Genomic DNA, 27,167 nt, shown 5'->3' on the forward strand with positions numbered 1-27,167 from the left:
CCACAAAAACAAACACCACACGCAAAGCACAGTGCTGTAGCGACACCGGAGCCAGAGTACACGACCTTCGCCTATAGCATCAGCCTCAAGAACTGAGGTGTGGGTAGCCGGCGTGGAGGGTCTGGGGCTCCCCCTTCCCCCTCCCGGGGAGGGGGGAGCTGCGCAGACAGCGGGGCGGCGGCGTGTGACGTCACACTAGTTTGCTTGTTTTCTGTTGGGGAGTTCTATCCACTAGTTTGGCTTTTGGTAGCAATTTTAACCAGAATAGGGGTTTGTTTTGAGGCGCTTACCTTTCTGGGTGCCTGTTCCGGTCAATGGCAGACATAGAATGCTTCCAACTGGCACCTTCTATAGGCCATTGCTCCCCTTGCCTCTCTGAGGGGGCCCGGTTCTGGCCGTGGTCCCCAGTAGGCCTAAGAACTCCATACACATGACTAATGCCAAAGTCTGACATTAGCATATCAGCCTGGGATAGCTCCAGGGAGCCGACAGGGCTCCCCCCAGAAATTCTTATTATATATCACACCATGGATCCCAAGAAAGTCAGTGGTAAAGTTCAACCTTAGAAAATATTTGTGACTTCATAGTGAATGCATGTGATGTCTCATTACAGACAAGTGTTAAAACATAGGGAAAAACAAGTATCTATAGACAGTGTTAGTAAGACAAGCAAGCAGTGAGCCACAACCAAGTCCTAGTGCTATGCCTGCAAAATCCAGGAGTGCACACACCCCAGAAATGTCATCACTGCCTGATGTTATAATGGAAGAGGAATCCCTTTCAAAACACTAACACCTCTCCTCGTCCCCTCTCTTCACTGTCTTCCATACACCAACAAGAGTCCTCAATAAAGATAAGATATAGTAAAAAAATATGAGTAGTATTTTGTATAAAATGTATTTTTAAGTTAATATTTCTGGGTGTGTGTGGAACGGGTTAATTTAATTTACATTATTTCTTATAGGAAATCTTTTGGTTACGAATTTTTGATGTACGAACCATCTCTTGGAACTAACTGCCCGAAATGCTTTGCGTAATAGTGGCTTTAGGCATTGTATGTACTAGCTCTATCTATAAATCTATCAATTTTTGTATAACCTCTTGTATGTATGTACTTTACCTGAATAAACATTTATTTATTATAACCAATTAAATTCATAAACGGAGGTGCCACTGTATAAAAAACTAGCACCGAATGTAATGAAATGCCTCTTTCTGGATGAGCCTGTGGCTCCTGAAAGCTTTTTCCCTGAGATGGCTCCCAACTATGTCACATCAGCTGCAGAGGTGTGTTTGGCTTACTGGGGACCAGAGCCAGAACTTGGCCCTCTTTCACAGCAGCACAGAGAACAGGTGACACTCCACCACCCCACTGGGAAACCATCCAAAAAGTCTGCTAACCAGTACAGACCACGGCTGGGTTAATAGAGACCAAAGCCACGAAACTGCCAAATGAACTCCCCAAACAATGTAAATAAATTATTAAACTAGCTAAAGCTCATTAGCACTAAACCCCTGCCAGTAGGGTGGGAGGGGTCAAAGCCCAAGGTCTTCCCCAGCCTTCCAAGACAGTTTTGGAAGATGTTGATGGCATCACGATGATGGAGCAGATGGAGCAGATGGAGATGATGGAGCAGATGTGAAAACTATAAACACCAGGTGATGAACCTGGATGGGAGGGAGAAAATCAGGGAACCACCAGGGCTCCTTCCAGATAGTTCCCTATGTCAAAATATTGTTTTGATTCAAAATAAGCCATTCCATCACATTAAATGCTGGTCTTCTGGTCCCTTGGACCCCATGAAGCTAACTACCTAAGGAGAAGAAGAACCAGGGATACACCATGCGCACAGAACCAAACCCCAAGAATTCAGCTGATGAGCTACCCACAACATCTAGCTCCAAAGATATCCCTTTGGCTCAAGCAATGAACCACTGGGAAACAGTCCAAATGAAGCACTGAGCCTGGAGAAATCTGAATCCCCTCATGGCATTCCACGAGGAGGGTTCAAGCAAACTTGAATACCATAATGTGCACCTAATGGAATGGACCTGACCAATGACCCTGGGTAGCCTGATGAGCACTAAAACCCCAGCCAAGAGCCCATGTGCCTGTAAACACATCGAGTGACAGTGGAGGAAGGCGCCAAGGAACCGAACTCCCAGTAAGCCCAAAGAGGACGCCAGGGATGCAGCAGTCAAAATGAGCGATTGGTGCCCCAAACCCAACTGTCACAGCAACAGCGAGGGGCATTAACCTCAACAACTAGCGGTGATTTCAGGGCTAAACGTCTCCCCCCGGCCCGGTCCTCGACGGGGACTTTGAGTTTTGAAATCACGTAACCATAGAAACCACAACAGTCCCCAAAGCCATACCATGCCCAGTGGGAAAACCATGCAAGCAAAGTACAGGGTACCAAAAAACTGCTCACGCAAATGTCGAGTCACCCAGGGTTGCCTCAACACCAGAAAGAAGCAGTGCTGCAGTTTAACCAAAGCCACCAGAGGAAGGGAAAGTGATGTCAACTGCAAGTCCCACACGAGGTCCAGCTAAGTCTGAACCTGGGGACAGAACTAGCTGTGACTTCCACCAATTCACCGGAAACCTGAATCTGGTGAGCTGGGAAAGAAGCAGATCTCTGGATAGCAGACATGCAGAATGATTTGAGGCCCACACCATCTCATTGTTGAGGTTAGCCAGAACACAAACCCTCAACAAATGAACATGAGCTAACCTAATGAAAATATGGGGAGCAAGATTCAAGTAGAAGGGAAGGACCCTGAAGTAGTAAGCATAATGCCCTCAGGACAAAACCTAACCAATCTCTGAACCTTGGATGTATGGAGATGTACCAATAAGCATCCTTGAGGTTCAGAAATATTATCCAGACCCCAGACTCCAACATAAGGTGAACCTGGGGCCAGAGTGGCAGTGTGGAAAGTGGGGCAGGGGATGAACACATTTAATCCCAAAAGATCAAGGCTGAAGCGAAATTCCACCGAATCCCATTTTGGGACCGAGAAGTGGTGAGACCCCCAACGAAGAAACATGAATGTTTCAACCATGCCGAAGCCGCCCACTCTGCAATGACCCAATGGAGGTGAGGAAAAGGCTGTCCTGAAAGCCCCAACCCCAAAAAGATGGGGCAGGGATTGTCCAATTTCCCTGAAGGCACCGAGAAATGACCTGAAAAGCCCGCAAATCACGGAACCAGTAGTCAGCACACTGGGCAAGCTGTCCTCTTACCACCACATCAAAAGGGTGAACCACGAAAGGGCTGGTGCAAACCCTAAATCGTGGCGTCTTTCTGCAAAGCTTGAGAATGAAACTGATGGGCAGAAGAGCAAAAAACAGTGGAAGGCATATACAACCCAGAATCTAGCTCCAATGAGCTGGATTCATTGGAGCTGTAGTCACTGAAGCTGGATGATGAATCCAGTTCCACCTCGACGAGCAGCAGGCAAAGCCCTGACCCTGCCTGACAGCCCCCCTAAAGCGATAATGAGAAACCCAAGTACACAACAAATGAAAAATAGGCTGGCAAGAAGCAACTGCCGAGGATGAAAACTGTGCAAGAACCTCCTCTGGAAATTGGAAAGGTGAAAAGAACCACACTGAATCTAGTAACTGGTCTAACACAGCCTGCCAAAAAACAAGCTTGGCAGAGTAGATTCAGATTCAGATTCAGATTCAGATGTTTATTCAGGTAAGGTATATACATACAAGTGATGTTACATTAATGGATTGATAAATAGATAGAGCTAGTACATACAATGCCTAAAGCCACTATTACGCAATGCGTTTCGGGCAAGAAAAACATTAATATCTAGAACTTAATACTAATTGAGCATAAAGAATAAAAAGTGTTGAGAACAAATACAAATAAAGATAAAAAACCAGCGTTGAATGTAATGAAACGCCATTTTCTGGGTGAGTCCCGGAGGCTCCCCGGAGCTATCCCAGGCTGATATGCTAATGTCAGACTTTGGCATCAGTCATGTGTATGGAGTTCTTAGGCCTACCGGGGACCACGGCCAGAACCGGGCCCCCTCAGAGAGGCAAGGGGAGCAATGGCCTATAGAAGCCCCCGTGTAGTTGGAAGCATTCTATGTCTGCCATCGACCGGAACAGGCACCCAGAAAGGTAAGCGCCCCAAAACAAACCCCTATTCTGGTTAAAATTGCTACCTAAAACCGAACTAGTGGATAGAACTCCCCAACCGAAAACAAGCAAACTAGTGTGACGTCACACACTGCCGCGCCGCTGTCTGCACAGCTCCCCCCTCCCCGGGAGGGGGAAGGGGGAGCCCCAGACCCCCCGCGCCGGCTACCCACACCTCAGTTCTTGAGGCTGGATGTCAAAATCGCGAAAAACCGCCGACCGGAGGGAGGGAGGGATGCCGGGGAGCCTCCGGGACTCACCCAGAAAATGGCGTTTCATTACATTCAACGCTGGTTTTCTGGGGGGAGCCCCGTCGGCTCCCCGGAGCTAACTACCCACAGACAGAAAAAGAGGGACTTACCCGGGAGGCGGTCGTCGCTCACCCCTCAACTCGAAGCCGAGACAACTGGCTGCAACCGCCGACCCAAAGCAACACAGGCCCGACGAGGCCCAGGGACATTCACAAGGTAACGCGCAGCCAGGACCCTGTTCGACCGCCAAAATCCCCGCGCCCGAATATCAGACCAAGACATATTCCCAAAGACGGCAGCAAGAGCCGCGAACTTACGAACGTCATGGGCACGGGGATAGACCGCAGGCTGGCTGGACCTAATAACCCTGCGGACGACCTGAGAGACCCGAACCCGCGAACAGGGAAGAAGGGAAACCGGATCAACCCACAGCGCGTCCCCGGACACAGAAGCTGTGGCGCGCAAATAATGGCGAAGCGCCGCAACCGGACACAAAACATGATGCACCCCCGGCCTGACCAACCAAGCATCAACCACCCATGGACCCCTCCGGAACGCAGCAGTCTCATTCTCCGCCAGAAAAGAAGGAGACGGCTGCAAACGAACAAAACTATCACCACGACCAAAAGAGCAGAAACCCCTGCGCCGGAGGAGAGCATGAAGCTCCCCTACCCGACCCCCAGAGGCCAAAGCCAACAAGAAAAGTGCCTTGGAAAAACAATCCTGGACCAAAGGGGCCACAACGAAACGAGGAGATGAAAGGAAAGCGAGCACTCTGTCCAAAGACCAGGACGGCTCAGGCGACGCATGAGCAGGCCGGAGGTGAAACAATGCACGAGACAGCTTGCGAAACGGCGCAGACGTAACACCGATACCGAAAGCAAGCTGAAGCGGCTCCGCCAGCGCCGCACGATAAGAAGCGACAGTGTTAGGCATAAGATGACGGTCCTGAAACAACCACGAGAGGAAGGACAAGACCACCCGAACAGACAAGGAGCTAACACGACGAAGACGCAAAAAGAAACGGAAGGACCGCCAGGAAACTTCATACTGCCGCCGAGAAGAAGCCCTCAGGTGGGACACCAACAAGGAGGCCACCTGATCACCAGAGATGATGATAGACTCGAGTCAAAAAAACCATACGCGAAGACTCGAGGAGAAGATCGAACCAGCTACGTGACGTACCGGCCCGATCTGCTGGAAGAGGCGGAGCCGCGGGAAAACCCTCGGGTTCGGACACCGAGCAACCAGCGCCTGAAACCAAGGCTGGGCCGGCCACCAAGGGGCCAGAAGGACAACTCTCCCCCGGTAAGTCTCTAAGCGAGTCAGGACCTGGAGCAACAGCCGAACCGGGGGAAAGAGGTACAGGAACCCCCACCTCGACCAGTCTAGCCGAAAGGCATCGACCCCGACGGCCTCGCAATCGGGGAAGGGCGCCGCATAAACGGGAAGACGCCGCGACCACGCCGACGCGAAGAGGTCCACTTCGGGGCGCCCGAACGTCTGGCAAAGCCAACGGAAGGACTCGTCGTCGACTGTCCACTCCGTGGAGAGGGGAACGAAGCGAGACAGGGCGTCGGCCAAGACGTTGGACACGCCCCGTACGTGAACCGCCAGGAGAGCCAAACCCCGAGAACTCAGCAGACGAGTCACCCGAAGCGACCAACCCCAAAGAGACAAGGACCGCATCGAACCCCCGCGGTTCAGGCAATGAACCACCGGAGAGCAGTCCGAATGGAGCCGAATCGTCGATCCGCGGGCCACCCGAATCCTCCCCAGAGCAAACCACACCGCCGCGAACTCCCGCACCGTACTGTGAGCTCGACGGAAGGACGGATCCCAACGCCCCTGGCCGGCCTGGTGAGCACTGGTCACAAAACCCCAGCCGAGAGACGACGCATCCGTGTACACATTGAGCGAGGGCTCGGGTAGGCGCCAAGGCACCGAACCCCGAAAAACCCGAAGAGGAAGCCGGTGACGCAGCAACCGACGCAAGTCCCCCGGGGGTCGAACTCTGCGATCGCGAGAGAGGCAGAAGGGGGAACCCCGAAGGAACCAGAACAGCCGTCGAAGCCAAACCCGACCCGGCGGGTAGACCACCATCGCGAAGTTCAGGCTCCCGCACAGCCCCTCGAGCAACCGCCGGGTGACCCGAGGGCCCTCCAGAAACAGACGAAGGCGGGACAGCAGCCGCAGGAGAGACTCCGGAGGGAGAGACAAGGAGGCGGTTCGAGAGTCCCACACGAGACCCAGCCAAGTCCGAACCTGAGAGGGAACCAGATGGGACTTCCTCCAGTTCACCAAGAACCCGAACCCGGCGAGCTGGGAAAGAACCAAATCCCTGGCTAGCAAGCAAGCTGACTGGCTGGGAGCCCAAACCAGCCAGTCGTCGAGGTAGGCCAACACCCGAACACCTAAGAGACGCAAACGAGCCACCACAACCCGGGTAAGGCGTGTGAACACGCGAGGTGCCAGGTTCAACCCGAACGGGAGACAACGAAAGCGGTAACTCAGACGCCCCACTACAAAACCGAGCCAGTCCCTGAACCGCGGATGAATCGGGACATGCCAATAAGCGTCCCGGAGGTCCAGGGACACCATCCAAGCTCCCGGCTCCAAGAGGAGCCGAACCTGAGACAGCGTAGTCATCCGAAAGGAGGGGCAATGAACCCAGGGGTTCAGATGGGACAAGTCCAGAATGAACCGCAGGTCCGCGCAGTCCCGTTTCGGAACCGGAAACAGACGGGAAACCCATCTGAGGGACGACGTCGTTTCGACGACGCCCAAGCGTACCCACTCCAAGACGACTCGACAGAGCGCAGGGGAAGAAGCCTGCCCTGCCAGCCCCGACCCCCCAAAGGGGGGAGGGGCCACCCAACGCCACCGCAGGCCGCGAGACACGACCCGAAAGGCCCACGAATCGTGGGACCAGGCGCGGGCGAACAGCGCAAGCCGCCCCCCCATCGCCCCGTCAAGGGGGCAAACCGCGAAAGGGCCGGCGACCCTTACGAGACCCAGAACCCCGCACAGCGTGAACACCGCGCCGACCAGACGAGGGAGGGTCCGCAGGAGGAGCCAACCCCAAACCTGACACCAGAGGCCTACCACGACGAGAGGAACCCCGAGCCCTGGCACGACCTTTCCGGGAAGACCCACCCCGGGACCCCCGGAAAACCAACAAGTCCGACATCGGACGACAAGCCGCCGACGCAGCCTGAATAAACTGCGCCACGGCCGACTCCCCAAACAGGAGAGGACAAAAAGGTGAAGAACGCCTAAGAGCCAGAGCCCAAGCAGATTCCACGGAGGAACCCAGCACCGCCTGCCAACACGCGAGACGGGAAGCATAGAACAGGGAAACCGCATCCCGCAAAATCGGCGTGAACAGCTTCAACAAGGCAGCCGACGAACGCGCAGCCGAGGACAAGGTGCCGGACCCCGGGACGGACCCAAGCATCCCCACATCCTCCACGAGCCAATCCGAAGACAGCTCCAGGAGGGAAAAGAACCGCAAGGCCGAACACAAAAGGCCCCGGGCGCGCAAGTCCTCCGCCACGAGCGCCGCCGAAAGGGAGGGAACCTGCACATGGAGCTGAAGAACGCCCACATCGCGGGGAAGGGCAGGGGCAAACAAGCACTCATTCAGGTACTCAAGTTCACCCCCCAGGAAAACCTGAAGCACCGTGGAAGCTTCCCACCACTCCAGCGTGCGGGAACGACAGAAGGAATGCCAGGAATCCAGACCAAACAAGGGGCAGTCTGCTAGCCAGGACGACTCCGGAACCTCGTAACGGAGCCAGAAAGGGAACGAAGTCCCAAACCTGAACGTGGACGGATCCATTTCCGAGGCATAATCCGGGTCACGCAGGAGGTAAGCTGCAAAGGCCGCTCGCACCACACCAGGTTGGATGCGATAAGCCGAAAACCTCCGGAAGGACGGAACCGACGTACCCGGGGGAACACGGAACCGAACCCGGGGAGGGGCCGACACCAAATCCAACTCGTACGCAGAGGGGGGAAAAGAAAACCCCACTCCTTGTAACAATAAGCCCCGCTCAGTGGGAAGAAAAACCCAGGCGGGGTCCAGCGGGGCCCAAAGCCCCCAAGTCAGCCCCTCCCCAGCCTCGAGGTCCGTCACCACAGGACCCGAGGCCGAGTCCTCTCCCCAAGCCCCGACCCCACAAGACAAGGACGGAGCAGCCGGAAAAGCTGGAGGAAGGTGGGCCCACTGGTCAGACCCTGAAGCTTCGGCCGGGAGACAAGACTCGAATGCCTCTGCCGCCCCCCCGGAAGGGGCAACCCCCGAAGCTGCCCGAGTCTCGAGATCAAGTAACCCCTGCTCCGACCCCGAAACCCTCAGACGCTTCGGGGCCGGAAGCAGGGGCGGGGGACCAGAACGAACAGAAGGGGAAGGACGAGGAGGTGCGGACTGAACCAGGATCGTAGCGACCCCCACCCCCAAGTCCGGGTCTCGAAAAGCAAAGCGGGGCAGCCCCGGGGCATCCGGGGAAGCAACCAACCGAGCGCGTTGCAACAGACGAAACCTAGACTGCAACGCACGTGCCGCCCGTACCCGAATAGAATCATCAGAGGATTGGGTAAATTGAGTCACAAGCAAGCAGCAACACTCACAGGACTCAGGGTCGAAAATATCACCGACCCAACAGGCAGCGTGGCAGAGGCAAAAACAATGAGGGTCACCCTGAGACAAGGGGACCGAGCAACCCTCAAACTCGCACACAGCGAGTGGGGACTCCGGGGTCACATCCATCGGACCCACGCGCCCCCTAGGGGATTCCCAGGGTCCTGAGCGTTTACTTTAAGAGGACTCGCGCTCAGGTAGTCCCAGGCAGGGCGCTGCAAACCGGCGCCCAAAACTACCAAGCAAACTTCTAAAGCTGAACCCCAGGGACGTGTACACTCACGGGGACCTAGCAGGGGGCGCCATCGAGGAGAACAGTGGAAGGGCAAAAACAAACTGAATAAAATGACAGAACCCCCCACCAGGCAAAAACAAAAAGAAAAACAAAACCCCGCAAGAGGACAGCGAACCCCAAGGAACAGAGCCGGCCGCGATGTCGGGAAATACAAGCTGAGCAGCACCCTGCGCCCCTACCAGTGCAAACTGCCTCTTACCTGCCGGTAACAAGGGAGAACAGAACACCCAAGAGCCCAACAGGCGGCCGAAAAACTGAAAGGTAAAACGGACCAGCAGAGGCAGACCCCGAGGAGCCTGTGGAAGGTGGCCCCAAGCCCCAAGGGCAGTACTTACAGGGCACCTAGGGAAGGCAGCCCTAGGCGCATGCAGCCCGAGTACTGAAGATAACTCCTGGCTCTCGCACCCACAAAACTAACACCACACGCAAAGCACAGTGCAGTAGCGACACCGGAGCCAGAGCACACGACCATCGCCTATAGCATCAGCCTCAAGAACTGAGGTGTGGGTAGCCGGCGCGGGGGGTCTGGGGCTCCCCCTTCCCCCTCCCGGGGAGGGGGGAGCTGTGCAGACAGCGGCGCGGCAGTGTGTGACGTCACACTAGTTTGCTTGTTTTCGGTTGGGGAGTTCTATCCACTAGTTCGGTTTTAGGTAGCAATTTTAACCAGAATAGGGGTTTGTTTTGGGGCGCTTACCTTTCTGGGTGCCTGTTCCGGTCGATGGCAGACATAGAATGCTTCCAACTACACGGGGGCTTCTATAGGCCATTGCTCCCCTTGCCTCTCTGAGGGGGCCCGGTTCTGGCCGTGGTCCCCGGTAGGCCTAAGAACTCCATACACATGACTGATGCCAAAGTCTGACATTAGCATATCAGCCTGGGATAGCTCCGGGGAGCCGACGGGGCTCCCCCCAGAAAAAAGGGGGAACATGACTGAAAAAGCAGCACAAATACAATAGGTTGACAAACAGTGTTGATTAAAAAAAAAGAAAATAACAGACATGGGTTGACAATAGAGGAGTGAGGTAGATTACAGGGAATTTATTAGGTAGTGTTTAGTTTTTATCTTAAACTGGTTGAGAGAGGTACAGTCTTTAACATGGTTGGGAAGGTCATTCCACATTCTGGGCCCCTTGATTTGCAGAGCATTTCTAGTTTGATTAAGACGTACTCTAGGAATATCAAAACTGTATTTATTTCTGGTGTGGTGCTCATGGGTTCTGTTACAACCTTCTATGAAGCTTTTAAGATCAGGATTGGCATTATAGTTTAGCGTTTTATATATGTATAATACACATGAGAGAATGTGCAGTGACTTAATATCTAACATATTCAGAGATTTGAGTAGGGGTACCGAGTGATGTCTGGGGCCAGAGTTGGATATTGTTCTAATAGCAGCTTTGTGTTGGGTAATTAGAGGACGTAAGTGATTTTGGGTAGTAGAACCCCAAGCACAAATACCATAGTTGAGATAAGGATAGATAAGGGAGTAATAGAGAGTCACCAGGGCAGGGCGTGGTACATAATATCTGATCTTAGAAAGAATGCCCACAGTTTTTGAAACTTTTTTTGATATATTTAGAATGTGACCCTGGAAATTCAGCTTGTGGTCAATGAGAATGCCAAGGAATTTGCCATCTAATTTGTTACAAATTTGGGTATTGTTTATTTTGAGATTTATATGACTAGAGGATTTATTGCCAAACAGAATATAGAAAGTTTTGTCAATGTTAAGGGTGAGTTTGTTGGCAGTTAGCCAAAGATGGACTTTATTTAGCTCAGTATTTACTGTGGCATTTAGAGCAAGAGGGTCAGGACTGGAGTAAATGAAGGTTGTGTCGTCAGCAAATAGAATTGGTTTGAGGTGTTGGGAGGCATTTGGAAGGTCATTAATGTAGATGAGAAAGAGGAGAGGGCCAAGTATGCTGCCCTGAGGAACACCAATGTTGATGGGTAGGGTGGGAGAAATTGTATTATTCACAGAAACATATTGGAGCCTGTCAGTAAGGTAGGACTCGAGGTATTGAAGGGAGTGTCCTCTGACTCCATAATGATGTAATTTAAGAAGAAGGAAAAAAAGTAGAAAGCAGCATCTGCCTCCTGGAGCATGAATGCAAACAGTTTAGGCAAAACCACTGAGGCCACTATGGCAGGCAACAAGGCAAACACACCCAATGCCAGGCAAAATAAACAAACATCCCAATCAGGGGGAAAATAAAAAATAAAGTAGCCAAGTACAAGTGAGCCCACAACTCATTCGCAACGAAAACAGCAGACAACAACTGTTGAGGTATGAATCTTCCTAAAACATCTGAAATACCAGACGGCTTGCAAAACGAAGAAGAAAACGAAGAAGAGGCAGTATCAATTCCAAATGCAAGCTGCAGTGGCTCCACAAACACAGCATGATACGATGTGACAATATTCAGCATAAAATTCTGGTAAAGAAAAAGCCAGGATGAAAAAAGAACCACCTGCTCAAAAACTGAAGAACAATGACAAGGAGACAAAGTGGTGAAATGAATGCCACGACACCTAATACTGCTGCCTCAAGGAGGACTCCAGATGGGACACCAGCTCAGCCACCTAATTACTTTAGAGATGGCAATAAACACAGGCCAAAAACTCCAGATGTGCACATAAGACGAGAAGGCCGAACTAGCGAAGCACGTCACCGGGCCGACCTCCTGAAAGAGGAGCAGCCACTGAAAAATGCCCAAGTTCAGACACCTAAGCAAGCAGCACCTGAAACTATTGCTGAACTGGCCATCAAGAAGCCAGAAGGATCACCTTTTCCCTATAAGACCTATAAAAAAACTTTCCCCCTATAAAAATGATTGAAAACTACTTACCTAGGGTCATCATTGCAACTTTGAATCCCATTCCATGTGCTCCCAGCATATTCTCTGAAGAAATTTGACAGTCCTCAAAAATAAGATTACATGTTGAAGATCCACGAATTCCAAGTTTATCTTCTTTTTTCCCCAAGGACAGACCTAAAATTGCAGATACAGTAAAGAAAAAAAGATGGTCAGTTGCACTGTATTTGTAATAACAGCTCTTCACAAAAAACAAAATCATCTTCATCTGTCTGTTTCTCAGCTTGCAATTAGTCACTATGAGTATTATACCCAAATATGTAATGATTGCTTGAAATTAGAAACTGAAAATAGAAGTCATTTACAAAGATAAATATGACGCTATTACAAATCATGCTGATGATGTTGCACCACTACAGTGCAAATGTCACTTTAAAATAAAATACAATTACAGTATGATAAAAGACTATAACATTAGTGTATATACTGGCAGTACTATAGCACTCCCGGATACAGCACAAAACCTACACAGTAAACTCAATATCTACTTACCCGCTGTTGGCTTAGGGACAATAAATGCAGATATTCCTTTGTGTTTTTTAATCCTATCCGTTGTAGCAAAAACAACAGCTGCTTCAGCTTCAATGCTATTGGTGATCCAAGCTTTAGTGCCATTTAAGATATAACTATTGCCTTCTTCCTTAGCCATGGTTGATGCAGCACCTGCATCACTGCCATTACCTGAGAATTAAGATTAAAATAATATTTACTTAACTAGTACTGTACTGTAATATAACTTGATGTAAGTTGTCTACTTGAATGATGTATATATGTATAATGACAGCACATGCACAATAGGCTTACTATTTATAAAGAAAAAAAAACTACTAAGAAAAATAAATATTACACTGTATATTATCTCGAGTGATTAATGTGAATTATGGAGAGAGGAGGGCGTTACAAAAACGAATTAAATGTTATAAAAGATGCAAGAATTTTCCACAGTAAAACCAAAGGAGGATAACAAACCGGGTTCAGAAAGAGCAAAACATCCAATGCGTTCTCCTGTTGTAAAGGGTGTAATCCATTCTTCTTTTTGCTTGGCACTACCAAATGCCTGCAGTGGACCCAAGTACAGTGAGTTGTGCGCACTCATTATGACCCCAGCACTTGCACAACCTCTGAAGATAAAATAATCTTTATGCACATATTTTTTTAATAATTATTTAAATTTGTTTGGCTTTCTCATGTACAATTTTCCTTGGACATTTAACCTACCTTCAATCATAACTTTATAACAAAGAGTACCAGGAGAAGCAGAGGAACAGGATAAGGGAGATTGTAAGAAAAGCAGAAAATGGGGGGAAATTTAAATCAAGGAAATAAAGTTGTAAAAGTTGTGAAAGTTGAAAAAACCAGCATTGAATGTAATGAAACACCATTTTCTGGGTGAGCCCTGGAGGCTCCCAGGAGCTATAGAACTGATATACGCTAGATTAGTCTGGGGCTTCAGTCAATGGAGGTCTGCCTACCATGGACTACCAGCCAGAACCTGGTCCCCTCAGAGAGGTGCAGGGAGCAATGGTCTAGGGAAACCCCCTCGCTGGGAGGGGGAAGCCCTGGACCCCCACACGGGCTGCCCAGCTCCTCAGTTTGGAGGCTGAGCATCAAAACGAAATGCCGAGGGAGGGAAGGTGCTAGGGAGCCTCCGGGACTCGCCCAGAAAATGCCGTTTCATTATATACAATGCTGGTTTTCTGTGGGGAGCCCCTCCGGCTCCCTGGAACAACATACCCACAGATAAATAAAATAGGGAAATATCCAGGAGGCGGTCGCACCACATGCCACAACACGAAAACGAAACAACTGGCTGCAACCTGCGACTCAAAGCAATATAGGAACGACTGGAACCAGGAACATTTACCAAAAAGAACGAGCAGCCAGGACCCTGTTTGTCCTCCAAAACCCCTGCACCCGAATGTCAGCCCAGGACATGTTCCCAAACACAGCAGCAAGAGCAGCATACTTATGAACATCACGGGCATGAGGGTAGATTGCAGGCTGGCTAGACTTAATAACCCTGCGGACTACCCGAGAAACCCGAGCCCTAGAACAGGGAATGAGGGAAGTCGGATAAACCCAAAGCGTGTCCCAGCCACAGAAGCCGAGGCACACAGGTAACGGCATAGAGCTGTAACTGGACACAACACATGATGCACCCCCAGCCCCACCAACCAAGCACAAAAAACCCAAGGGCCCCTCGGGAAGCCCGCCAGCTTTGCTTCCCAGAAAAGAAGGAGACGGCTGCAACCAAAGAAAACATCCACCAGGACCAAAAGAGAAGAGACCTCTGTACTGGAGGAGAGCAGGTCACACCCCGACCCAACCCCCAGAGGCCAATGCCTACAGAAACAAAGCCTTCCGAAAGGAAACATGAACCTAAGGGGCCACCACAAACCGAGAAGAAAGAAAAGAGAGCACATGGGTCCAAGGACCAGGATGGCTCAGGTGTCGCATGAGCAGGCCGGAGGCAAAACAAAGCACAAGAAAGCTTACAGAATGGGGTGGAAGGGATATCCACCCTGAACGCAAGCTGGAGAGGCTCCACAAGCGCCACACGATAAGAAGTGACAGTACAGTATTTGGCATAAGATGACGGTCCTGAAAAAGCCAAGAAAGGACAAAACAACCCAAACAAAATAGAAGACAACCTACGAAGAGAAGGGGGAAAATGTGAAAAGAATACCAAGAGGCTCCATACTGCACCAAGACGAAGACTGCAGGTGGGGCACCTTCAACGAAGCCACCTGATCACCAAACAAGAGGTGATACACCCGTGTCAAAAAGACCAGATGCAAAGAGCTGAGGAGTAGATCGAACTAGCCACTGAAACGGACTGGCCAGAGCTCCTGGAAGAGGCAGAGCCGCAGAAAATGCCCCAGGTTTGGACACCGAGCAAGCAGCGCCTGAAACCAAGGCTGGGCCGGAGCCACAAGGACAATTCTCTAGCGGGAGGACTCCAACCGAGCCAGACACGAAGCATTGGCTGGACCGGGCAGGAAGAGATACAAGGAACCCCACCTTGACCAGTCCTGTCGAAAACCATCCACCGTGACAGCACCACAGTTGGGGTAGGGCGCCATAAATATCGGGAGATTCCAGGACCACGCCAACGCGGTGTAGTTCATCACCTGAGGCCCCATACATCTGGTAGAACCAACTAAAAGAGTCGGCATAAGCTGTCCATTTTGTGGACAGAGGAATGAACTGTGACAGGCCGTCTGCCAGGACGTTGAACACTTCCCAGATGTGAACCACATGGAGAGCTAAACCCTGAGAATCCAGTTGACGAATCACCTGAAGCAACCAGCCCCAAAGAGCCAAGAACCAAAGAGAACCCCTGCAGTTCAGACAAGGAACCACCGGAGAGCACTTCGAATGAAGCTGGATTGTAGAGCCCCAAGCTACCCAAAACTTTCGCAGCGAAAGCCAAACCGCCGCAAACTCCCGCACTGTGCTGTGAGGCTGACAGAAAGACAGTCCACCACCCCAGGCTGGCCTGGAGAGCACTGGGCACAAAGCCCCAGCCGAGAGACAAGGTATCCGTGAACACATCAAATGAGGGATCGGGGAGGCGCCAAGGCACTGAACCCCAAAAAACTCAAAGAGGAAGCCAGACACACAGCAACCAACGCAAGGCCCACGGGGGTGAATTCCTTCAGAAAAACCGACACCATTTACTAACATTTAATACAATAGGCAGATAATATTGCTGCTGTTTTGTTCTAACAAACTCATTCAAAGAAAACGAGGCTCCAGTGGAAATTTCCTTGGAAGAAAACGAGGGTATCATTGCAATATGTCACCATTAAATTCATCAGGTATAATAATGGGAATTCCTCTTAAAACTGCAGTCTCTGGACTGTAAACACCATATAACATTTCCCTTGAACGAACTTAATTATCAATACTAAAATAGATTAAATATAAAACCTCTTTCCACTTCTTGATAAAGCATCTGGACATGATGCTCTAATGTGTGAGTGAAGGAGTAGGCAGATGCCATATTAAATTTAACGTAAACATTCGTACTGGAGCAAGAATCAAGCTCCACAAATTTTTCCCTCTAGACGTAGTGTTATAAGATGTAAAGAGCACCCATTACCAACACGATCTTCGTCTACAATAAGGGAAATGTTCTTTATCCGATTCGAGTTCTATCTAGCTATTGTTGGCCAGTAATAATAGATTTAGGAATACCGGTTAGAACGCTAGCGAGCAACCCTAATAGGATAAATATTACTTAAATCTTATCAAATAAATTATAATATTTCCCCTGATATAGCCGTCATATATATAGGTTACGATTATTATTGAGTGCCCTTTGACATGTGTAATTGAAGGGGAAGAAGAATTAGTGCTAGCTACCTGGTACAACCAATAACATGTGATGAAGGCAGCCTCACCCACGAGGAGTATCGGTTGGCGTGTTCTCTCATGATCATATCTGGTTGCACAGGCCATAATCAACTACAGTGACACCTTGGCTAACGAATGCCCCTCTCTATGAAATTTTCGGGTTATGAGCCCAATTTCTTCGTAAAATCTGAATCGGGTTACGAACTTTGCCTTAGGTAATGTAGTTTGTTGATACACGTATGGCCAACCTAGCGCGTGCTGGTATGGCGACCGTGCCTCCCGCCTAGTGACAATTGTGCTTGAATTCCTTGTAAAGTTTTTTTGGATTTTTGGGTATTTGAACATAAAAGTTATTATATATTTCACAATAGGTCCCAAGAAAGTCAGTGGTAAGGTTCAACCTATGAAAACACATGTGATGAAGACCATAGAGGAAAAACAAGTATCTATGGAAAAGTTCTTAGCGAGACAAACAAGCACTGAGCCCCAACTAGGTCCTAGTGGTATGCCGGCAAAACGTAAGAGAAAGTACCCCATAGAAGTCATCACTGCCTGATGTTATAATGGAAGGGGACTTCCCTTCCAAACACTAAAAGGTGTTTCACTTTAACACTAAAAGGTGAAGGAGACTCCCCTTCCAAACATTCTGAAGATGACACCCCCTAGTGATAACACCTGCATCAGAGGAGCTCCAGGATATTTCATAATTCCTAAGTATTGTAGTACAGGTTGATGATAGTGAGTGGTGTCCCAAGGAACAAAGTTGTAGTGCTTTGGAAAAATAGGTGAGATAACACGAATGTGCAAAGTGAAGTGAAAAATGGAATGAGAAAAAGTGACCCTAGTCTTTACAGTGCAAACAACATTCAAGATGGCCACCGGCAAGAAGGAAAACAAAACAGAGCTAGATTTTGGGGGTTTTAATGAAGAAAGCATTGATATAAATAGTCTACACGACAAATTGGCAAAATTAGATATTATAGTGAACTATCACATAGAAATAATCAGCAAATTGAAAGAAAGTACTGTAATGAGCACTTGAGTAGCAAGGTTTTAGGTCTTGAGGGGTTAGTGAAAGACTTATGCAAGGACAAGAATCAATTGGAAACAAATTGCAAACCCATGGAAGAGGAAAATAAACTTAAAAATAGCTTTGGATTTTTAAAGCAAATTTAAACATAAATGATTACGATAGGTTAGGTAAAGAAATTCAACAGGAGAAACAGCTTTTGTCAGCACAGACGGAGGAAGTTACACAGGGAATAGAACAGTGCAAGAAAGATATGCAACTCACCTATGCACAAGTGGCCAAGGAGAAGGAAAAAATAGAAGAAGCAGTAAAGGAAGCCAAACACTGCAGCTTTATACACTCCAGGATAAAACAAACATTAGGCTGGAAGTGAGAAAGGAACTGGCATCAAATCCTAAATTGGTGCAAAACACAGTTGATCGAAGTCTCTGATAATTTTTGGTTGCAAAGAAAAGGAGATAACATCTAGGTCAGAAAGAGCTGTAGAAGAAGAGAAAGTAGTTGATAAAATTGTTGGCCTCGTGGAAAGTCTTACTACCATCGAGAATGTCTGCGACTACAGGATTGGAAAGTGCGTAAAAGGGAAAGATCGACCTTTGAGGATCACCCTGAATGGTGCCAAACAGATGGAAGAAGTACAGTACTAAGGAATGCTAGAAAGTTACAAGGTGATGAGGTAGGGAAAGTATGGTTGTTAAGACGAGATCTTTCAAAAGAAGACAGAGAGAAGCTGAAACTGAACCTCGTCGAGGCAAAACGTTTAAATGAGAGCAGGAATGAAGAAGAAATCAATTCTTTTTTTCTACAAAGTGATAGGGATAGGCAGACCAGTAAAGTGGTACATAAAGGCAAACCAACAAAATCATTAGAGAGAGGGGGAGTGAAGAATAAGGAGAGGGGAAACAAGTTTCTGAAAATTGCATACACCAACATAGATGGAGATAGATAAAAAATACTGGAGTTACGTGATGTAATACAGCTGCAGACAAGATATTGTTGCACTCGTGGAGACAAAACTTGAAGATGATATTTTAAATGAGGTCATATTCTTAAGACGCTACTCGGTTTGGAGACGGGACAGAAAAATTAGGAGAGGCGGTGGCATTGCTGTGCTGGTGAAAGAACACCTACAGGTAAACAAAATAACAATTGCAAATCCACAAGAAATTGACATAATAGCACTAGAGATCTGCAATCAGGATGATAAATTAACGATCATAAATGCATATAGTCCACCGCCAAGCAACACACGGACAAAGGAGGAGCTAGATAATAAACGAGAGGGTCTTATAACAATAATGAGATAAATTATAGCTAGAGCTGATAAAGATTGATCAAGATTGTTGGTAGTCGGTGACTTCAACTTGAAATTTATAGACTGGGAGGCATATGAAGCTAGAATGGAGGATTTTTGGACTTGTAGATTTGTAAATCTCATCCTGGAAACATTCATGTTTCAATGATGTTAAACAAGCTACGAGGATGAGGGAAGGGGATGTTCCCGCCATGCTGGATTTGATATTTACCAGGAAAGAGGAAGAGATATTTGACATTCAGTACCTCCCTCCCTTGGATAAAAGTGACCATGGCTTTTTGGGAATAAAGTACAGTATGTAATGCGTTATAACTTGGAAGAAAATGAGGTTGAAGCAATTGAAAAGCCTCATTTCAGAAGAGGTCATTATGGGGAACTCGGACATTTCTATAATTTAACTGGAAAGACTTGCTGTTAGGACATGAGGTAAATGAGATGTATGTCAAGTTTTGTGAAATATATGATAAAGGCACAAAAAAATTTATACCAAAGCAGATGCAGAATTAGGAAACAGGATTGGTTCGACAGAAATTGCAAGAGGGCCAGAGACCAAAAGACAAAAATGGAATCAATACAGGAAGAGACCAAACCCCCAAACATACCAGCGATACAAAGATGCGAGAAACAACTACACGACAATGAGGAGAGAGGCAGAAAGAAATTTTGAAAAAGGTATTGTGGACAAATGTAAAACAGAAACAGGTCTATTTTATAAATTTATAAACAACAAATTGCAGGTAAAGTATAATATTCAGAGGTGGAAAATGGGAAATAAATTCACGGAAAATGAAAAAGAAATGTGTGAAACATTAAACGAAAAGTTCCAAAGTGTGTTTGTACAAAATGAAATCTTCAGGGAAACAGACACAATAAGAATTTCAGAGAACAACATAGAGCACATAGAGGTGCCTAGAGATGAAGTAGAAAAAATGCTCAAGGAGTTAAGTAAGAATAAAGCAGTTGGTCTAGATGGAGTTTCACCATGGGTTCTGAGAGAATGTGCACCCGAGCTCAGCATTCCACTTCAACTGATTTTTCAGGCATCCCTGTGTAAAGTAGTTGTAGCTGATGTGTGGAAAAAGGCTAACATCGTTCCAATCTACAAAAGTGGCAGCAAGGAAGACCCTCTCAATTATAGACCTGTATCATTGACAAGTGTAATAGTCAAAATATTGGAAAAAATAATTAAAACTAAATTGGTAGAACACCTGGAGAAAAACGATATAATATTAGACAGACAGTGTGGTTTTCAATCTGGAAGATCCTGTGTAACGAATTTACTCAGTTTCTATGATCGAGTCAGAGATTTTACAGGAAAGAGATGGTTGGGTTGACTGCATCTATCTTGACCTAAAAAAGGCTGTTGACAGAGTTCCATATAAGAGGTTGTTCTGGAAACTGGAACATATTGGAGGGGTGACAGGTAAGCTAACATGGATGAAAAATTTCCTAACTGATAGAAAAATGAGGGCCGTAATCAGAGGCAATGTATTGGATTGGAGGAATGTCACAACTGGAGTACCACAGGGTTCAGTTCTTGCACCAGTAATGTTCATTGTCTACATAAACGATCTACCAGATGGAATACAGAATTATATGAACATGTTTGCTGATGATGCTAAGATAATAAGGAAGATAAGAAATCTAGATGATTGTCATGCCCCTTCAAGAAAACCTGGACAAAATAAGTATATGGAGCACCACTTGGCAAATGGAATTTAATGTGAATAAATGCCATGTTATGGAATGTGGAACTGGAGGGCATAGACCCCACATAACCTATAAATTATGTGAGAAATATTTAAAGAATTCTGACAAAGAAAGGGATCTAGGGGTGGTTTTAGATCGAAAACTGTCGCCTGAGGACCACATTAAGAACATTGTGTGAGGAACCTATGCTACACTTTCTAACTTCAGAATTGCTTTTAAATACATGGATGGCAAAATACTAAAGAAATTGTTCACGACTTTTGTAAAACCAAAGCTGGAATATGCAGCGGTTGTATGGTGCCCATACCTTATCTTAAGAAGCACATCAACAAACTGGAAAAGGTGCAAAGACATGCCACTAAGTGGCTACCAGAACTGAAGGACAAGAGCTACAAAGAGAGGTTATCTTCTTGAGGTTATCTTGAGATGATTTCGGGGCTTTAGTGTCCCCGTGGCCCGGTCCTCAACCAGGCCTCCACCCCCAGGAAGCAGCCTGTGACAGCTGACTAACACCCAGGTACCTATTTTACTGCTAGGTAACAGGGGCATAGGGTGAAAGAAACTCTGCCCATTGTTTCTCGCCGGTGCCTGGGATTGAACCCAGGACCACAGGATCACAAGTCCAGCGTGCTGTCTGCTCGGCCGACCGGCTCCCAGGTTAGTGGCATTAAATATGCAAAAACTAGAAGATAGAAGAAAAAGAGGTGATATGATCACTATGTACCAAATAATAACAGGAATCAATAAAATTGACAGGGAAGAATTCCTGAGACCCGGAACTTCAAGAACAAAAGGTCATAGATTTAAACTAACGAAACAAAGCTGCCAGAGAAATATAAGAAAATTCACTTTTGTAAACAGAGTGGTAGAAGGTTGGAACAAGTTAGGTGAGAAGGTGGTGGAGGCCAAAACCATCAGTAATTTCAAAGCGTTATATGACAAAGAGTGCTGGGAAGACGGGACACCACGAGCGTAGTTCTCATCCTGTAATTACACTTAGGTAATTACTAACACCTCTCCTCCAACCCCCCTTCTCACCGTCTTCCATATGCCAACAAGAGTCATTAATAAAAGTAAGCAATAACTTGTATGTACTTTAGTACTAAAGATTTGGATGAATTAGGTATAAAATTTACTTTGAAGCTAATATTTTTGGAAATGTGGAACTGATTAATTCAATTTACATTATATGGGAAAATTCACTTCGGTTTACGAACCATCTCTGGGGAACGGATTAAATTCGTAAGCTAAGGTACTACCGTATACAGATAAGCTGTATTTGTTTTAATTTTAATTACTAACATATGTAGTCTTAATATTGTAATGAATGTCTACTAATCAATAATTTTGTTTGATCGACTATACATATATATGTATAAATAATAAAAAACCCAGAATGTGTAGGAAATGATATGTGGGAATAAAATCATTCAGTCCACTTTAATCATCATACAGTCCACTATTGAAATAAATAAATTACCATATAAATTAATATATAAATATAAATTGTAAATAATTCAATAAATTCCAAGAGTTTGTTTCCCCCACAAATGCTGCAGTCATGAGAAAGGCGGAAGAGGCATTCCTGTAGAAACCAGAACAGACACCAACCTGTGCTGGTTTACCCGACCCGGCGGGTAAACCAGCACAGCAAAGTTCTTTCCCCTGCATAACTGCTCGAACAACCACCAAGTGACCTGGGACCCCTTCAGGAACAGCAGGAGCCAAACGATAAAATATACCTGTAGCCAGGCTACAGGTATATTTTAATGTTTTTTAATGTTTTCATCACTATTTATGATTTGAAATGAAAATGGTGGAGTTTTGAAACATTTTGACATTAACTTTACCTGAACATTTATAAAAACAACAAACATTATGTCCATAACACTTGCACTATGAAGTTTTTGCCAAAAACAGGTGCGCAGTGCAGGGGTTAAAGAGGAATCCCTGTAAAAACAAAACAATGGCTACTCTGGGCAGAAACAAAGTACCAAGAAACAACCAGGCGACTTTCCTGAAATGGCCTCTGCAGAGCTTGAGAATGTGGGTAGGAACTGGGTGAACAAGTGAGGGGTACCCTACCCCTCCAACCCTGTAGTAGTGACAGTGCTGTTATCTGGTTGCAGTCATAGTTATTAATTAGCAAACTTGCAGCTGGCAGAGATTTAACTAGCATTCCTTATGTTTCTAATTATTTGTCAGAGGGATCCGAGTTTTGGTTCCTGCTTTTTGGTGCAGGAACATTATTGTTCCTGTTTACCCTCCCTAGTTCCTGGCTCAGGGAGTGAGGGTTAGGTGGCTTGCTTACACTACAATAAAACAATAATTAGTTAAATATTTTAAAAAGTTCTTACCTGCTAATTTCTTCCATGGCAATAGCATAGGCCAAATAGTCCATTCCAGTTCCACCATACTCTTCTGGCACTGCCAAACCCATCAAACCTAGCTCCCCCATGGCCTTTATCTTTAAAAAAGGAATAACCTCTTAATCATGAGAACCTCATGCCTATATAATATAATGCAAGTGAAATAAAATCCACAGGTAAATATATTTAAACTGATATTAATATTGACTCGTTCAGCTGTCCACATTTTCGTTACTTCACATACAGTACAGTACTTAATAAATACAGTGGCGCCTCGATTAACGAGTTTAATCTGTTCCGGCATCGAGCTCATCGTGAAAAACTAGTCTTGTGAAACAACAACAAAACTGTCGTCGGAGGTGTCCGAGAACCAGCGGGAACGCTCGGTAATCGAGCGAAAGCTCGTCAGTCGAGACATATTTTCTGCGAGTGGCTTGCTCGTTACTTGAAATGCTCGTAACTGGAGCCGCTCGTCACTCGAGGTTCCACTGTGATCTGCTTAATAAATACAGTACAGACAGCCACTTGGTTTGCGAACTTAAGTTATCCGAAAGTTCCAGTTTCACGATTGGGGTTGGGGTTTCGCTCTTCCTGAACTAAGTTTGGGAAGCAAGGAAGAGGTCCGCCAGGCCTCACGCTGGCCCAGGGTGGTGGGAAGGTGGGTGGGAGATGGCCTAGTTTGCCCAGTGACCATGTCGAGCGCCACTGCTCTAGTGCCTTCTACCGTGTGACGTCACAGATTCACTGCCCATTGTTCCCATTGTTTTGATTTGTCACAAGGTTGGAGTGTTCATTCCGTGACTTTGTTGGATATATCTGCACAATCAAGGAACATCCGTGCACCATGTCGACTCCGAATGTGCGCAATGTGTCAGTGATGGCCGACTGGTGGGTAGATGGGCGGGCAGAATGGGCAGGCAGGCGGGCGGGGGGGGGGGGATGGGATGGCTAGCAGGCAGGGTTACCAGGTGGGTGGGCAGAATAATGTATGGATGGATGGATTGGTGCCCGACTGACTGGTGGGCAGGCTAGCTAGCAGGCAGGCAGGTGAGTGGGCTGGATGGGTGGGCAGTTTTGGATGGGTAGGTAGGTGGATGGATTGGTGGCCAGCTGGAAGGCAGGCAGGGTGGGTAGGTGCATGGACAGGGAGGATGGCTGGGTTGGTGGACCAGCTGAGTGACTGGGCTGGCAGGTGGGCAGTGTGGCTGGATGGATTGGTGGCTGACTGGCGGGCAGGTTAGGTAAGTTAATGGGTGGGTTGCTTGGCGGGCTGGTGGGCAGGCTCACTGGGTGGGTTTGGGTGGGTAGGTGAGCGGGCTTGGGTGGGCTTGGGAGGGTAGGCAGGCTTGGGTGGGCTTGGGAGGGTAGGCAGGCTTGGGTGGGCTCGGGCGGGTAGGCGGGCTTGGGTGGGCTCAGGCGGGCTTGGGTGGGCTCGGGCGGGTAGGCGGGTAGGCGGGCTTGGGTGGGCTCGGGCGGGTAGGCGGGCTCGGGCGGGTAGGCGGGCTTGGGTGGGCTCTGGCCGGCAGGTGGGGTTAGGTGGGTTCGGGTGGGTAGGCAAGCTTGTTAGGCGGGCTTGGGCGGGTTCGGGTGGGTTTGGACGAGTAGGCGGGTTTGGGTTGGATCGGGCGGGCAGGCAGACAATCAGACTGGCTGTGGTCACACCACATCCCCGCTACATCCTAATCCCCTCCCTATCCCCACACCTGACCCTCCCAGAAATATCCCCCACCCCTCCAGGCGCTTGTAGACGGTTATTAATATGGTTCAGATTCTCGGCTACCTTCCTACCAGATGGTGACCTTGGAGGCAGACTGTCCTGACTGACTGACTGTCCTGACTTACTTATATACAAGAAAGAACATTAGGTTTGTGAGTACATAATGTTGGTGTTTTGTAAACATCAGACTCGTGTTGTTTATAAACTGTGACTGGTTGCTACCACAACTGTGAATGCATAACAGCCTTTGACTAGTTATGACTGACTGACTTGTGATTGAATGCCTGACTGACCAGTACAATTTGTATATGAAGTTTTTGAAAACAAGATCAAAGGGAATGAAACAAATGTCAATTAAAATCTTTTGCAAAGGCTTTCAAGAAAGCTCGCATTGCGTCATCTGCACCTGACTCATCACACATTGACCCAAATGCATCAATATCTGAGGTTACCTTATCACCAGTATTCTCCACTTCAGTCAACCCAACACCATTAACATCCACCACTACCTCTTGCATGTAAATAACTATGTTACATCAACAATGATCGTCAACATAAGTGGATCTGGACTTCTTTTATTGGTGGATACAGACAAAATACTGCCGCATTTATGCTATGAACCTGTCGATTTCTTTCCTTAGATTTCCCCAACATTTCTCATTTACTGTATTTTTTCCTACATTTCTTGTTTAAGAACTTACATGGTAACTGACGGGTCTCATTCCTGAGGGGTTCGCAAAGCAAGTGGTCCTCTGTACTATTTCATCAATTTACTATAGCATGAAAAATTAATAATTAAAATTTATGAAACATATATGTACAACTTCATCACTACATTTTCCAGTTTCTGAACTGGATGTGCTTAACCAAGATCTTCTTGAGGTTATCTTGAGATGATTTCGGGGCTTTTTAGTGTCCCCGCGGTCCGGTCCTCGACCAGGCCTCCACCCCCAGGAAGCAGCCTGTGACAGCTGACTAACACCCAGGTACCTATTTTACTGCTAGGTAACAGGGGCATAGGGTGAAAGAAACTCTGCCCACTGTTTCTCGCCGGCGCCTAGGATCGAACCCAGGACCACAGGATCACAAGTCCAGCGTGCTGTCCGCTCGGCCGACCGGCTCCCTGATAATGATATCAGGGAGCAAAGATAATGACAATGATTATACAACCAACTAGACTGTCATGACAATAATTTAACAGCTCATGATTAATTAAATAACAATGATTATAAAAAGCTTGTGTGTTTAGTTTAGCTTAGCTTTAGTTTCATCTTTAGAAAATGCTGCTAAAGATGGATTTTGTGTAATGTTTATGGACAATTCAAAATCAGCATGTTTACACTGAACATAGCTTCTTTCTTATGAAACTAATTTGATTCCTATGTTAATAACAAACAACCTTGTAACAACTCACATGTTTCTTTGGGAAGAAACCCTCCTTATCAAACTTTCCAGCCAGAGGCTGTAACTCAGCTTCAGCAAAATCTCTACAAGTTTTCTTCAATATTTCATGAGTTTCTGGGAGTTCAGCCAGAATAGAGGAGTAACGAACAATGGACAGACATGATGGTGCAATAATTTGGGGTTGAGTTCTCCATCCTGAAAAGCAAGTTAGAATTCTATGACAGTTATAAAAGATAGGCACTGAGCTTGCAAAATATATCTGTGAATGTAATGTGTTTGCATATTACAAACACACACACCCAAATACGTACACACATACATACAGAATGGGTGTTACGCAAACAAGGGGACACAGGTGGAAACTTAGTACCCAAATGAGCCACAGGGATGTTAGAAAGAACTTTTTCATTGTCAGTAGTTAAAGTATCCACTCAATTTAACAGCCTCTTTTATACCGATCTGCCGGTAATAACGACCGGTTTGGGAGATCGGTATCTGGACCCTCATATACCAGTCTGGCGGTCGATATTACCGAAGGTCGGTATTGAGTTTGTTTTGGCATCGGCGGCCCCTCACGTGGCAACAGGCCACCAACCTCCAAGGCCTTGTGGGAGGGATGGGAGGCAGTGATTGATGGAGGGAGGCATTGAGGGGGAGAGGCAGGGAGTGTTGGGGGTGGTGGTGTTATATAAGATAACTATCCGAGTGCCAAGATAACTATCCGAGTGCCGGCGGTGGGGTGGTTCAAATAGCCTCGGCTATCACCTCATTATGTCCGGTCGTGATGGTCAAGTGGATTAAGGCGTCTTGTACATACCAGTTGCGTTGCTTCTGGGAGTATGGGTTCGAGTCACTTCTGGGGTGTGAGTTTTCAGTTGCATATTGTCCAGGGGACCATTCTGGCTTGTTCGCATTTGTGTTCCTCACGTGTGCCCCTAAGAATGAGGTGATTTGGTAAAATGCTATGCCCAAGATAACTATCCGAGTGCCGGCGGTGGGGTGGTTCAAATAGCCTCGGCTATCACCTCATTATGTCC

General features: G+C 47.4%; 1 protein-coding gene across 1 annotated transcript in view; it reads right to left on the reverse strand.

Moving 5' to 3' along the window:
* The window catches only part of Arc42 (Activator-recruited cofactor subunit 42), a 49,749-nt gene that overhangs the window by 11,189 nt on the left and 11,393 nt on the right, over positions 1-27,167 (reverse strand). Inside the window, exons 2-6 of the mRNA XM_045744955.2 lie at positions 26,141-26,325; positions 22,998-23,107; positions 13,196-13,347; positions 12,719-12,907; positions 12,200-12,343 (exon numbers count right to left, since the gene is read on the reverse strand). Coding sequence (XP_045600911.1) covers positions 12,200-12,343; positions 12,719-12,907; positions 13,196-13,347; positions 22,998-23,107; positions 26,141-26,325 — 780 coding nt within the window. The remainder of the gene's footprint in view (positions 1-12,199; positions 12,344-12,718; positions 12,908-13,195; positions 13,348-22,997; positions 23,108-26,140; positions 26,326-27,167) is intronic.

The sequence above is a fragment of the Procambarus clarkii genome, chromosome 8 (genome assembly GCF_040958095.1).
Source record: "Procambarus clarkii isolate CNS0578487 chromosome 8, FALCON_Pclarkii_2.0, whole genome shotgun sequence".
NCBI lineage: Eukaryota > Metazoa > Arthropoda > Malacostraca > Decapoda > Cambaridae > Procambarus > Procambarus clarkii.